The sequence below is a fragment of the Cibotium barometz genome, chromosome 35, assembly GCF_041138505.1.
Source record: "Cibotium barometz isolate CiBa-2024 chromosome 35, ASM4113850v1, whole genome shotgun sequence".
NCBI lineage: Eukaryota > Viridiplantae > Streptophyta > Polypodiopsida > Cyatheales > Cibotiaceae > Cibotium > Cibotium barometz.
Window position 1 is genome coordinate 49,508,907 of NC_141080.1, and position 12,912 is coordinate 49,521,818.

At 40.5% G+C, this 12,912-nt stretch overlaps 1 protein-coding gene across 1 annotated transcript; it reads left to right on the forward strand.

The window, feature by feature from the left end:
- The first annotated feature begins 8,479 nt into the window (after positions 1–8,479).
- Positions 8,480–11,681, forward strand: LOC147618558 (L-ascorbate oxidase homolog). Its single transcript, XM_086775009.1, has 8 exons — positions 8,480–9,026; positions 9,136–9,245; positions 9,375–9,645; positions 9,798–9,900; positions 10,059–10,404; positions 10,532–10,894; positions 11,012–11,090; positions 11,306–11,681. Exons 1-8 carry the CDS (start codon positions 8,835–8,837, stop codon positions 11,507–11,509), a joined length of 1,668 nt encoding a protein of 555 aa, XP_086631135.1. The 5' UTR covers positions 8,480–8,834; the 3' UTR covers positions 11,510–11,681.
- The last annotated feature ends 1,231 nt before the right edge of the window (positions 11,682–12,912 follow it).

Below are 12,912 nucleotides of genomic sequence, written 5' to 3' on the forward strand. Positions count from 1 at the left end.
TCGATCCCGATCTTGGCTTGCTGTTCTCCAATGTTGGGTCATTTGCTGCATCAAGGTTGCTACCAACTATTCCACATGTTGTCCTGAAGAGGTCTCTTCCCTTTTCCTTCGGATCTTGTGCTAGTAGTTTTGAAGGATGCCTCAGATGTGCCCTCATGCAGTTTTTGGGAACAAGTTCCCTTGAAATTATCCTCAAAGTCCATAGCACTCCTGCAACATTGCTTAAAGGAGGCGTGGGCTAGAGCGTATATAAGGAGTTGTGCAAGGGTACATCTTCAAGGCCGTCGAGGAGCCTCCCAATCTACCTTTCATCGGAGAACTTGTCTCTATCATTACAGTGAGAATGGAGGTATCTACCCGGTTGATATAGTCCCAAATGGATTCCCCATCCTTGTATTTTACATTGTGCAATTGTTCGATTGGGCTCCATCGGGTTCCTTGCTGTGAGTATCCCACTTTGAAAGTCTCTTTCAAGGTTTCAAAGGTGGCTTTATCCTCTAGCTTTAGCGATCAAAACTACTGGCCAGCTTTTCCATCCAAAGGAACTAACCTGGTCATCCACCTGCTCAAACGCCTCACAAATCTGATTGAACATTTCCAGGTGCGGTATGGGATCTCCAACTTCATCAAACTTGGTGATCAATTTAGAGATGTGGGTTGTTTTATTCCTTTCTTATCTAGGCCCTTGTGCTGGCGAAGAGTTAATCCTACCACGGTTGGGACTAGTGCAGGTTGGGGTAACGTAGGCAGGGGAGCTAGACTGTGCAAATAGTATACCATTGGTGGTCCTTGCCTCAAGTGTGGACGAGTCTGAACTTCATAAGGTCCCATGTGATATTCGAGATACATTCCACGAGGTGTACACACACTTAGGCTAACCCATCTTAATTTATTTTCTCCAACGTGCTAATAATATTTATACCCATGCTCTTCGTCCTAGAGTAAACCCCACATTTTGAACTTAACTACAAACTTAGATTTTTTAAATTCTTTTAGGAATTTAGTACTTTCACACAGGGGTGCACATGTGCATAAGTGCATCTTTATAAATTTTTTGGGCATGTGAGCTTTAAAAAATTTCAAGGCTCCCACTAAAATTTAAATTTTCAAAGGTTTTTACTCGTTGCTGAGCAATTTTCCTATGTGTACATTACATTACATTTTACCTTCCTCCAACAATACACCATTTTATTAATTTTGGGCTAATTTTTTTTATTCAACATTTTCTCTTTTGCATGGGTAGGAGGGACCTTACATTCTCTCCCACCTTTAAGCATCAAGATGTCCTCATCTTGTGAAATGGGGATAATCTTTGGCTAGATCCTCCTCTTTTTCCCAAGTTGCATCTTTAACAAGAAAAAACTTCCATTTCACCAAGCATTCTCTTAGGATCCTGTTTCATAGAGGTTTTTCATGAACATCCAGGACCTGTTCAGGTTCTAACTCCATGTGTCATGCTAGCATAATGATGTGATCATCCTCTAAAATGTGCTTAGGGTTTAAATGAATAATACTTCTTCAGTAGGCTGACATGAAAGACATTGTGAATCTTAAGATGTGGAGGAAGAAGTAACTCACAAGCCTGCTCTCAAACCTTTCTTGTGATAACATAAGGCCCACAATATCTTGGTGATAAACTTCTTGTAATTCCCCGAGGATAAAGAACTCCTCTTGGGTTGTACATGAAGAAAAACCATGTCACCTCCTTCAAAATCACGGCTCAGCTAGTGTTGTAAAAATTCATGACCCGCTTAGGTGATAGTTTCCACACTTATGCCATTGGCATGGTTGGTGAGATTATGGTTGATATGCTGCCAATGGATAATAGGCTATGTGACAGCCACATTTGGATTACTAGAGTATGGCATAGTTATAGGAGCAGCTCACATAGTTGGGTTCACATTATGGATCAACCAACCATACCACTAGCATGGTCAGTGAGATTATGGTTGATATGCTGACAATGGATAATAGGCTATGTGACAGCCACATTTAGATTACTAGAGTATGGCATAGTTATAGTGTCAACTCATATAGTTAGGTTCACACTATGGATTGACCATTATGGGAACGTACTTTCCCTCATAGTATGTACTCTTATAAGGCTATGTGACGTCCACATTTAGATTACTAGAGTATGGCATAGTTATAGTGTCAGCTCATATAGTTGGGTTCACACTATGGATTGACCATTGTAAGTTATGGGAACGTACTTTCCCTCGTAGTATGTACTCTTATAAGGAACTCAAGCTCTCAATCTCCCCCATATTCTATTTATGGTATTAGAACTTTGATTCATGGGAGAGCTAAGGAGGCAAGGAAAAGGCAAGAAAGGAAGCGATACACGGGTAAGGGTATTTTCATCTCTTTCCCTCTTTGATTTTGGAGCAACACCTTTGGTTGAGAGCTATAGGAAGACAAGAAAGTCACTGCTGTTACATTGAGGCATCCTCCTAGGTGAGGGAAATTTTACATAGTCAGGGCTCAAAACACGTTTGAATGTCAAAAAGCGTAAAAACTCAATTAACATAGTTAATATATGTAGTTAATCTTTAACTACATATATTGTAACAGCTCGATTTTGATTGTATATATGCCCAATTTTCGGTCAAAAAAAAGTTACAGCAAAAAAATTAATTACAGAGGATAGTCCATGCAAAGAATCCAAGTGTTATAGGTGTTAGTGTATGTGTGTTTATGTGATTACTTCACATACAGTGGCATTATAATAGGATTACAATGCCGCTATGTTGAAGGTTCCAAGTTGTAGAAGGGTTTTTGCAAGCACTATTTGATATGTTGCTGCATCAAAAGATGTTTGGAAGTCTATCAGATTGTGAGTCAAAAGCTAGATAAGAATAACTTCCAAGCATGGAAGTTCAGGATGACCAATTTCCTTATGGAAAAAAAGTTCATCACAAGTGATGAAAAAGAGCTGGAGATTACTAAAGAAAATCTAACCCCACAGTAGCAAGTACAAGCATATAAAGCATGGCATAAAAGAGCTAGAAAGGTGATGTATTAGTTGTTTGTCAGTGTGGAAGATTCTATGATTATGGGATGCACAAATGCTTAAGGAGAATTGGGACACCTTAATGAAGATCTATGACACAAACACCCAAGTTTGGAAGATGCAGCTAAAGTAGGAGCGGCATAATGTGACCAGAGGAAAGCTGAATACAAATGATTACTCAATGAATGTATGAGTCTCATTTCTAAAAAGAGCACCACGTCTTTATAAATCTCTCTCACACAAATCACCACCTAGTCTTGTATAGATTCCCTTGCTTCTATTAGATCACCAGTAGTAGTCGATGATGATATGGTGTCCGTGACCTTGAATGGTCTTAGCAAAGCACAGATCTACGTTCAAGTTTGAGAGAACTTTCCTGATTTTCAAGATTTGATTGCTATCCTTATTCATGAAGAAATGAATATTAGGAGAGGTTCATTCTTTAGAAATTCAAATGAGCGGGCCTTCTACATAGATATAGGTAGAGGAAAAGGTAGATCATCATCTAGAGGTCGAGGTGGAGGCCATTTTAGAAACAAAAATCATGGGAGCAACAACAACAAGAATCTAACGTATAACCACGTGGAAGAGGCCACTCTAGAGACAGGGAGAGCCAGAGAGGCTGAGGTGGTTGGCAAAGAAATCAGTGTTATTACTATGGCAAACTAGGGCACATAAGAAAGGAATATTATAAGAAGCATAATGATACCAAAAGTGAAAAGTTGCAACAACAAGGCATGCATCATCATCAAGTAAATAGGGTGATGATAGAACTAAGTAGAGGATGAACAAAAACTACATTTAAGTGCACCTTGCAGGTACACAATTTATTTAATAAGCTAACCTCTACTTGACCCTTTGAACCTTGATTCCCATAAATTTTTATTATAATGTGATCTAGGACAAGAAAAACGATTTAGAGTAAACTATAAGGCTTCTTATATTGTCACAAAGAAAAAATTGCTAAAACCTACTCTACAAGATTTTACCCTATGTTTTTTTGAAATAATTTATTTGCAGGATACTACATTGTTTTTTAAATTTAATCCTCTACTCTAAGGTGGAATGTGTATACCTTATAGAGAGGTCAATTAAATTATTTTAATAGATTCTACATATATGGTGAAATTATAAATAGGTCTTTATGAGCCATTATTTTCTGTTTTATTTGACAAAGAATTGAAAAAATGGAGAAACAAAGATTTAATATTAAAAAGGACTATGTACCTTCACAAATTCAAAGATTTAAATAGAGGACTTGATAACCTACTTGAGATAGCCCAAAGCTTTATGTATAGTATCAGTGTGTCCTACACTCTTGAAGTTGGCTTAAACACCCTATTTGACTAGTTTGGATGATACTACAAGGTGTAAGTGTGTCATATAAGTACTTGAGGGGTATAAAGGGTATATTTTCAAAGAAAATCATTAGCTCTCTCTAAGCGTGTAGAAGAAATGAGAGAGGGGACACCTTTATATAGGTGATGACTCTTTCACATGCATGGGATTCACCTATTTTGGCATGCATGAGTTCCAACCACCATGCACTTTGCAATAGATGAGTTAAGTGTAACTCTAAGGAAAAAGGGGCTAGACTAAGGCTTACTATATCACAAACCCACCACTAACTAATGCAACCAAAGTTGAGGGAGCTCGACACCACTCTCATGCAAGAAACCACAGCCAACCCATGGTTTACCAAAACCATATAGCAAAAAACCATATGTACAATTCCACTCTTACTAGTTTCCACTTACCATCTCCTTAATTCCACTTGGTTTCCTCAAACCATGGTTTTCACCCAAATCTTAGAACCTTAGATTATTTAATTAATTTTTTCCAAGGGTACACACACTTAGACTAACCCATTTTAATTTATTTTCTCTAATGTGCTAATAATATTTCTGCCCATGCTCTTGGTCCGAGGGTAAAACACACATTTCGGATTTAGTTACGTACTCAAAATTTTTAAATTCTTTTGGGATTTAAGTGCTTTCACATAGGGGCACACACACACACACACACACACACACACATGTGCACAAGTGCACCTTTATAATTGTTTTAGGCATGTGAACCTTATAAAATTTCAAGGCTCCGACCAAAATTTTCAAAGGCCTTTAATCATTTTGAAGCAATTTTCCAATACGTACATTACATTACATTTTACCTTCCTCCAACAGTACACCATTTTATTATTATTTAGCCAATTTTCTTTTATTTAACATTTTCTCTTTTGCACAGCTAGGAGGGACCTTACAAAGCCTGAAAACCTAGGTCGAGGGGAAAAAAAGGAGTCATAAAGGTAGATACATTCTTGATGCCATCATTGCCGTGTGCAACAAACTAATTATATGACTTTATTTTCTTTAAAGGTGTATGATAGACTAGAGTGAAATTTAATCCTTAAATCCCTAAGGGACATGGGGGTGGGTGTGCACTTTATCAATTGGGTCAGTACCCTATTTGGACATGCTAGAGCAAGCAAGAGTCACAATTAATGGGCTACTAACGGAAACCTTTGACTTGAGTATCCATTATACAAGGATGTCCTCTTGCACCTCTCCTATTTACAATAGCCGTGGATGCTCTTGGTTGGTTGGTATTGCTATGGAAAAAGCAACTTTACAAGGAATAGTACTACTGCAGGGATGCTCTTGTTGATAGGATGTCATGGAAAAAGGAAATTTAAGAGGAATAGTACTGCTAGAAGAAAGTAATGCCAAGGATGTTCTCGGTTGGTTGGTATTGATATGGAAAAAGGAACTTTAAAAGGAATAGTACTGCTAGAAGAAAAGTACTACTGTAGATGCTCTTGGTGGCTGGTTGGTATAGGATGCCATGGAAAAACGAACTTTAAAAGAAATAGTACTGCGAGAAGATAAGGGCCAAATAATGTGTTTATAAATGGCACAAACTGCCTGGTCCATAATGATAAGGGTTCAATAAAGACTGTTTGGGGATGCCTATATCTATTTTGCCTAATGTCAAGATTGGTATAATCAATCAATGAAAAAACATGAATAAAAGCTATGCTAACAGACCCCCCCCTTAGTGGGTTGATGGTTCTGAGTTGTAAAGTCATTCAACAAGCCCAGATTTTTCATCTTCTGGGCATCCATATGGGCTTTGAAGTCACTCCCTTTTTTTATAGCATTGTGCTATCAAGCCCTTTGGTAGCCCTCTAGTGAAAGCTCTCTCGAAAGCTTGGAACAAATGCAAGAGGGAAGTCTCCCTCCCCAGCAACCTCCGCAAGTTTGGGGAAGTTCTCCATCTAAACTCAGTCTAGTTCTTTCTAGCTCTTAATAATTGCATTCATAGAGAGGAATTTGTCCATGCCCACAAACTATCTAAAAATGGGATCAAATGTTGGGGTGATATATGGTGCATGGACAAACAAAGGTGGCTCTCAGAGGTCAAACTAAAATGTAATTTCAATTTGGACAATAGGGATGTGCACTTGATCCAAACTATGATGGAATTGTGGGATCGGTAAAACATCTCGTTGCTGTAGAATCATGGGCCCTTTTAAATCAAAGTTAGCTCCTAGAAAAACTAGAGAATATTGCTTCTTGTCCCGCAAATGCCATATCAAAGGCCTTACTTTGCACTGTAAATTGAATAACAGATGGCATATCTTGTGGAACCGAAAAAATAGTGGGGTTTTCAATTCTCTAAAATCAGGACTCTCCAATCACCCCTCCAATTCAGTCTCCAAGCATTCCTCCAAAAAAATCATGTTTTCTTTGACTAATTATGCATAAAGCTCTGTGGACCAACTCCAAAGCTCAAAAAATGGGCATAGGAAGTGGCATGTACACCAAACTCAATAAAGAAGTGGAATTTATAGCACACATGTTTATATCATGCCTGAATAACACTGATGAGCTCTTTGCAAGAGTGTTTGCGCGCTATTGTAGGTCGTGATCTGACTTGGAAGGAGCTACTCCTAGGGGTTCCAGTTGGGTGCTCCACAACCACGTGAAATATCATTAAAGTTAAATACTTGTAGACTGTTTAGATAAACAAAGATGAGTAGATTTTTAACAAAACAAAAACTAACATGCTTCTAGGCCTGAGAAGAGACTTGATTGTGCAGATAAAACTGATGATTAAAGTTGGCTTTAAGATGTGCAAAGCCAAATACATGATGAATGATGTCGATGAAGCGCTTGAAACGTCAAAGGCAAAGGATGAATTCTAATAAGAGACCAGGTCTATCCAACATGACCGCCTGGAAAAATACAGCTTGGTTTTATCAATGAAGAAACTGAACTTATGAGGGAGGACTAAACAATGGTTGGATACATACAGAGTTTGCTAGCCCTGGAGGAATATCTAAAATAGATGTCTTTTAATAATGTTATCATGTAGAAGTTATGCTTCTTCGAGTAAAAGGGATGATGTACTTATTCCTTTCTCTTGCTACATGTGATATAATCTAAGAGTCCCTTAAAAAAAATTAGAACTCACTTTATCACTTAGTCATGCATTTCGCAGGACCAAAAAAGAAATCCAAAATGCTCAGATATTTCAAGATTTAAAGAATGGATTATGGAACTCTCCACCTAGGTCGATATGAAAATGGTGTAGTTTGTGACATTTCTATAGAGCATTTTAAATGTTGTCCGAATAAGATTTCATGCCACTTAAGTTCCCAATTTTGAAGAGGGGAGGGAGACACATAGATGCAGGAATTGAAGTACTTCTTTCTGGTGGGGCATGAATAGATGGGTAATGGTTTCGACACTCTTTATATTCTAATATAATTCCGAGTGGGCGTCCTCGTTATATTCTAATATTAATTCGGCGCTTAAAAAAAGAAAATGGTGCTTAAAAGATAAAATCTCCCATTTTTCGGTTAGAATATTCGAGACTTTTAAGAATCGTAAGGAGTAGGTAGGGTCGTTTAGGGGGGGGAGCGTCGTGAAGGATCGGAACTGCCTGTGTGAGGCCTGACTCAGGAAAAGCCTTCGTTTGAGCAGTGATGAGATTCTGCAGAAATCAGGTGGGACGCGGGATTTTGCATGAGGACGCGGTTTTTCCACCGAATCTCTCGGTGAGGCAGTAAAGGATGTGTATGCGAAAGTTGATGGCGTGCATGAATAAAGAAATAAATAAAAATTAGATAAAATCTATATGATGGATGTACATTGTGCAGCCCGCTGTGGGGTTTGTGATTGCAGCGGAGATAATAGCTGCAGCGCTTTAACGCGGGCATTTGCTTTACGGGGGTATGTATGCATGGTGTCAGAGGGATAGAGAGAGAGAGAGAGAGAGGGGCTAGAAAGAGATGGAAAGAGTATGAGAGTTTAGAAGAGAGAGAGAGAGTGGGTCCTACCACCCCTCCGCGCCTCCTGGCTGGCTGGCTTCATTGTGATTGGAGTCCAGCACTGCTGCAGTTATAGCGCGGGCTTTTTTTTCTTCTCTAACTTGAAAAGCCCCCCCCTCCACTGCTGCATTTTCAAATGTATAAGAACTCAAGTCTAACACAGTTATCTGCAGTACCTCACCAGCAAGTAGTGCCTTCCATTAGTGTTCCCTGCCGTCTGCCTACACAGCCCGCCACAAGCTTCCTTCTATCCCATCCATCTCCTCAGTTGTCCTCTCTCTCTCTCTCTCTCACCACATTCTTGCAACTGTACCCCTTCGCTTCTGATTTGAGCTATCTGTCTCTTACCATGTAAGCTTCGAGGTTTCTCTCTTACGTCTTCCTGCATTTGCTATTTTGGTGTTGCTCGAGAAATATCAGTATGTTTAAGTAGTGAAGCAGCCCTCCAACCTTTCTCCTCTCCTAGTAGCTGTACAGTTAACCTAAGCAATGGCAACATCTCGTCGCCTCCTGCTTCCCTTTCGTTCTGCATTGGTGCTGATTACCTTTATCAGCTCGAATCTCCTCATCGTTAACGCTTATGACGATGCCATTTGGGGCGTCAGTGCCGAGGATGCCGTTCAACCCCTCACTTGGAATGTATCCTACGGAACAGCCGCCCCTCTTGGAAAACCCAAGCGAGTGAGTGAGCCTAAATCACCTAGATTACTGTGTCAACCACCTAATTCGTTTGTTAGCCTTCTCTTTCTGCGGTTGGCGTTTTTGAACTTTTTCTGTGGGATTTCCTCAGGTGCTACTCATCAATGGCCAATTCCCTGGCCCTGAAATTGATACCGTGACCAATGTTATTCTACAGATCAATGTGTTCAACAGCATTGACGAGCCTCTTTTGTTCACCTGGTAAGCTCTGTGGTTTCTAAGTAATATGTTGGGCACTTCAGCGTTTAACTGTCGTGTTTTTTGCAGAGTAGTGAAGTTAATCTTGGATTTCATCTCTTTAGTACCATTGTTAACAATCTTGTTTTGTAGGAATGGGATCTGGCAAAGGAGGACATCATGGGAAGATGGTGTCCTTGGGACAAACTGCCCCATTCTTCCTGGTCAGAACTTCACGTATTTCTTCCAAGCGAAGGACCAGATCGGAAGCTACTTCTATTTCCCCTCAACCGGTTTCTTGAAAGCTGCTGGAGGCTATGGTGGTCTCAAGATAGACAACAGGATAATCATACCTCTCCCTTACCCATCTCCTGATGGCGAGCTATTTGTCCACATCGGAGATTGGTACAATGCCAATCACACAGTGCGTGCCGAGCCCTCCCATGTTTTTTTAATGTCAATAATTTATAACTTTGAGCAAGTCTGGTAATGGGCAGCCATTGCTTCTGTAGGTACAGATTTCCGCATGTAGTGCCTCAAAAGTCAAAGTTTAATTGAAGCTGGTTGTATCTGCAGGATTTGCAAGCTCAGCTTGACGGTGGAGGTTCGTTGGGTCCTCCAGATGGCGTCCTTATTAATGGAAAGGGTCCATTTGGGGCGTTTGTTACCCTTGACCCTGGTAAGTTGTAACCTCTCTGCCCTCCATCATCTATGTTAACGGTGTGATTAGAGTCAATCCGGGGTGATCAGGGCTAATCCGAGGTGCAGCAATGCATGCCTGTAAGGCTAATTGGTTCCAAAGGCGTAACACAGCTTCTCTTTATTTTTTTTGAGCAGGTAAAACATATAGGCTTAGGATATCAAACGTCGGCATAGCCACCTCCTTGAACTTCAGAATTGCTGGCCATAATCTGACAGTGGTGGAAACAGAAGGATCTCACACCAATCAGAACAGCTATGAGAACCTCGACATTCATGTAGGCCAGTCTTACTCTGTTCTGGTAACACTCAATCAAGCCCCTGCAGACTACTACATGGTGGCCAGCTCAAGGTTTACCGACCCTGTCCTGAATGGAATTGGGGTGATTCACTATTCTAACTCCGGCTCTAAGGTTTCTGGCCCACTTCCACCTGGACCAACCATAGAGATAGGTTACTCTGTTAATCAGGCGAGAACAATAAGGTATGTTCTGAAGTACCCTCTAATCTTTCAATTCCACGTAATGTTACTTTGAGTTTTCAAGGCTAAGGTTATGTAGTAACGCTCTGAATTTAAGATCTTGTCCTAAAGTTTTTATCCATGATCTCAGATGGAACCTGACCGCCAACGCCGCCCGCCCGAATCCCCAAGGTGCCTTCCACTACGGCATGATCAACGTGTCTGAAACCGTCGTGGTGCAGGGCGCATCAGCTGCTATTAACGGCAAGCAGCGTTACGCGGCCAACAGCGTATCATACGTGAACCCGGATACGCCCCTGAAGCTGGCGGACTATTTCAATCTGGGTGGGGTGTTCTCTACCGATTTCCCTAGGTTCCCTGGAGGGGGCTCGGCTTTCTTAGGGGCCTTTGTGCTGGCTACGGGTTATAGAGGTTTCCTTGAGCTTGTCTTTCAGAACGATGAGAGCACTGTGCAGAGCTGGCACATCGACGGTTACACGGCCTTTGTGGTCGGGTAAACCCTCTAAAACATCAACTTAATCTGTCCAATTTAATACCTCTGCTCTTTTAGAATTGGGCCTACTGAGAGATGTTCTATGTACACTGAAGTTTCCTTCGATTTTTGATTCAGTATTGATGGAGGTCGCTGGAGTTCTGGCAGTAGGGCCGAATATAATCTCGTGGATGCCGTAGCTCGCTCCACCGTGCAGGTATTATCTTTGTCAGCTTAAATGTTTTATCAAAAGGAAGGGAGTAATGAGCTTTAATGTTTACGTGTCAATTATAAATGACGGGATTAATGTCGAAAATTGAATTCTTATTTGGTTAATGTTTACGTGACAATTATTAATGACGGGATTAATTTCGAAAAATTGATTTCCCATTTGGTTAAGCCAAGACTTATCTGAAATATCGAATCTTGCAGGTTTATCCACAGTCGTGGACGGCTGTGATGCTGGAGCTAGATAACGTGGGCATGTGGAATCTACGGTCGCAGATTTGGGAGCGGCAATACCTTGGCGAGCAGCTTTACTTTAAGGTGCCCAGCCCAGACGGCTCTTTAAGAAATGAGGCGCCCATCCCCACCAATGTGCTGCTGTGTGGCAAAGCTGCTGGTCAACACGCCTAATTTAATTAACGAGCACTGAATAAGCCTTATTAAGAAAAAGCCTCCTTATTGAGTTTGCTGGCTCGATTTTCCCCCGTAACCTAATGATCAGTAAGCTGGTCAGCTGGTTCGTTTTGTTTCTGGCTACTATTTGAAATTTAACTGAGTTGATGCCTCTTGGATTTCCTTTATAAAATAAGTGGCCCTTTTGCCCTGTCGCTCCTCTTTAAGCGTCTTCACACCGTCTGGACATTGTGTATCAGTGAATAGGTTCCGCTTTTATCCGGACTAGTATTACACCTGCGCATTGCTGCGGCCGACCAAGGTTCCAGAAAAGAACTATTCACAACCATCTCGCTCTCTCTCTCTCCCTCTCTCACACACACATGACCCTTTCCCTCTCTCTGTCACGTACACACACTCCCAAAAGTTGAATCTCTCTCTCTCTTTGTCTCTCTTTCTTCCTCTCACACACACACACACACATGGCCCTCTCCCTCTCTTTGTCACGTACACACTCTCAATTGTTGAAACTCTCTCTCACATGCACACACATACACGCTCTCTCTCTCCTCTCACACCCACACACACATGAACACACTCCCTCTCTCTTCTTACACTTTCCCACACATAGAAGCGCTCTCTCTCTCTCTCTCTCTCCCTCTCTCACTTACACTCTCTCTCTCATGCACACATACACATGTAAATATATAGTATAAACAATATTATGTTTTAGATACATAAACCTATACATAGATACATATACTTATACATATATACAAGTATTTAAAAATATGAGTACAAACATTGATACAATTTAATTAATTTTGATTAAATTTTAATGTGCGAAGATGGGTGATAAGTTGTGGTCACTTTTAAATATATAGATAGATGTATCATACACACATCTACACATACACACACACATGTAGATAGATATGTATGTATATATAAATGTAAATGAAAATACACATAATAATGTTTTTTATTTAATTTATATTTTATTAAAAGTCACTTTTTATTCTCTTTTTCTCTCTCTTTTCATCCTTCCTCATTCTCTCTCTCTCTCTCTCTCTCCCCAAGTCTGTTCCAATTCACTCTCTCAAGCACATTCTACACAAATGCAGATGTATGCACATGCATGCATATATTCTCTCTCTCTCTCTCTCTCTCTCTCTCTCTCTCTCACACACACACACACACATATACACTGCGCATACACCAGTCTAAACGCACACTCTTTCCTCCCACACCAACTTTCTCCTATGTAAAAATTATTTGTCTTGCTCTCTCACACACACACATGTACACACCGCACATACACTAATGAATACACACACTATCTGCTCCCACACAAATTATCTTCTACATAAAATTCTTAGCCTCTCTCTCTCTCTCTCTCTCTCTCTCATGCTCACACACAC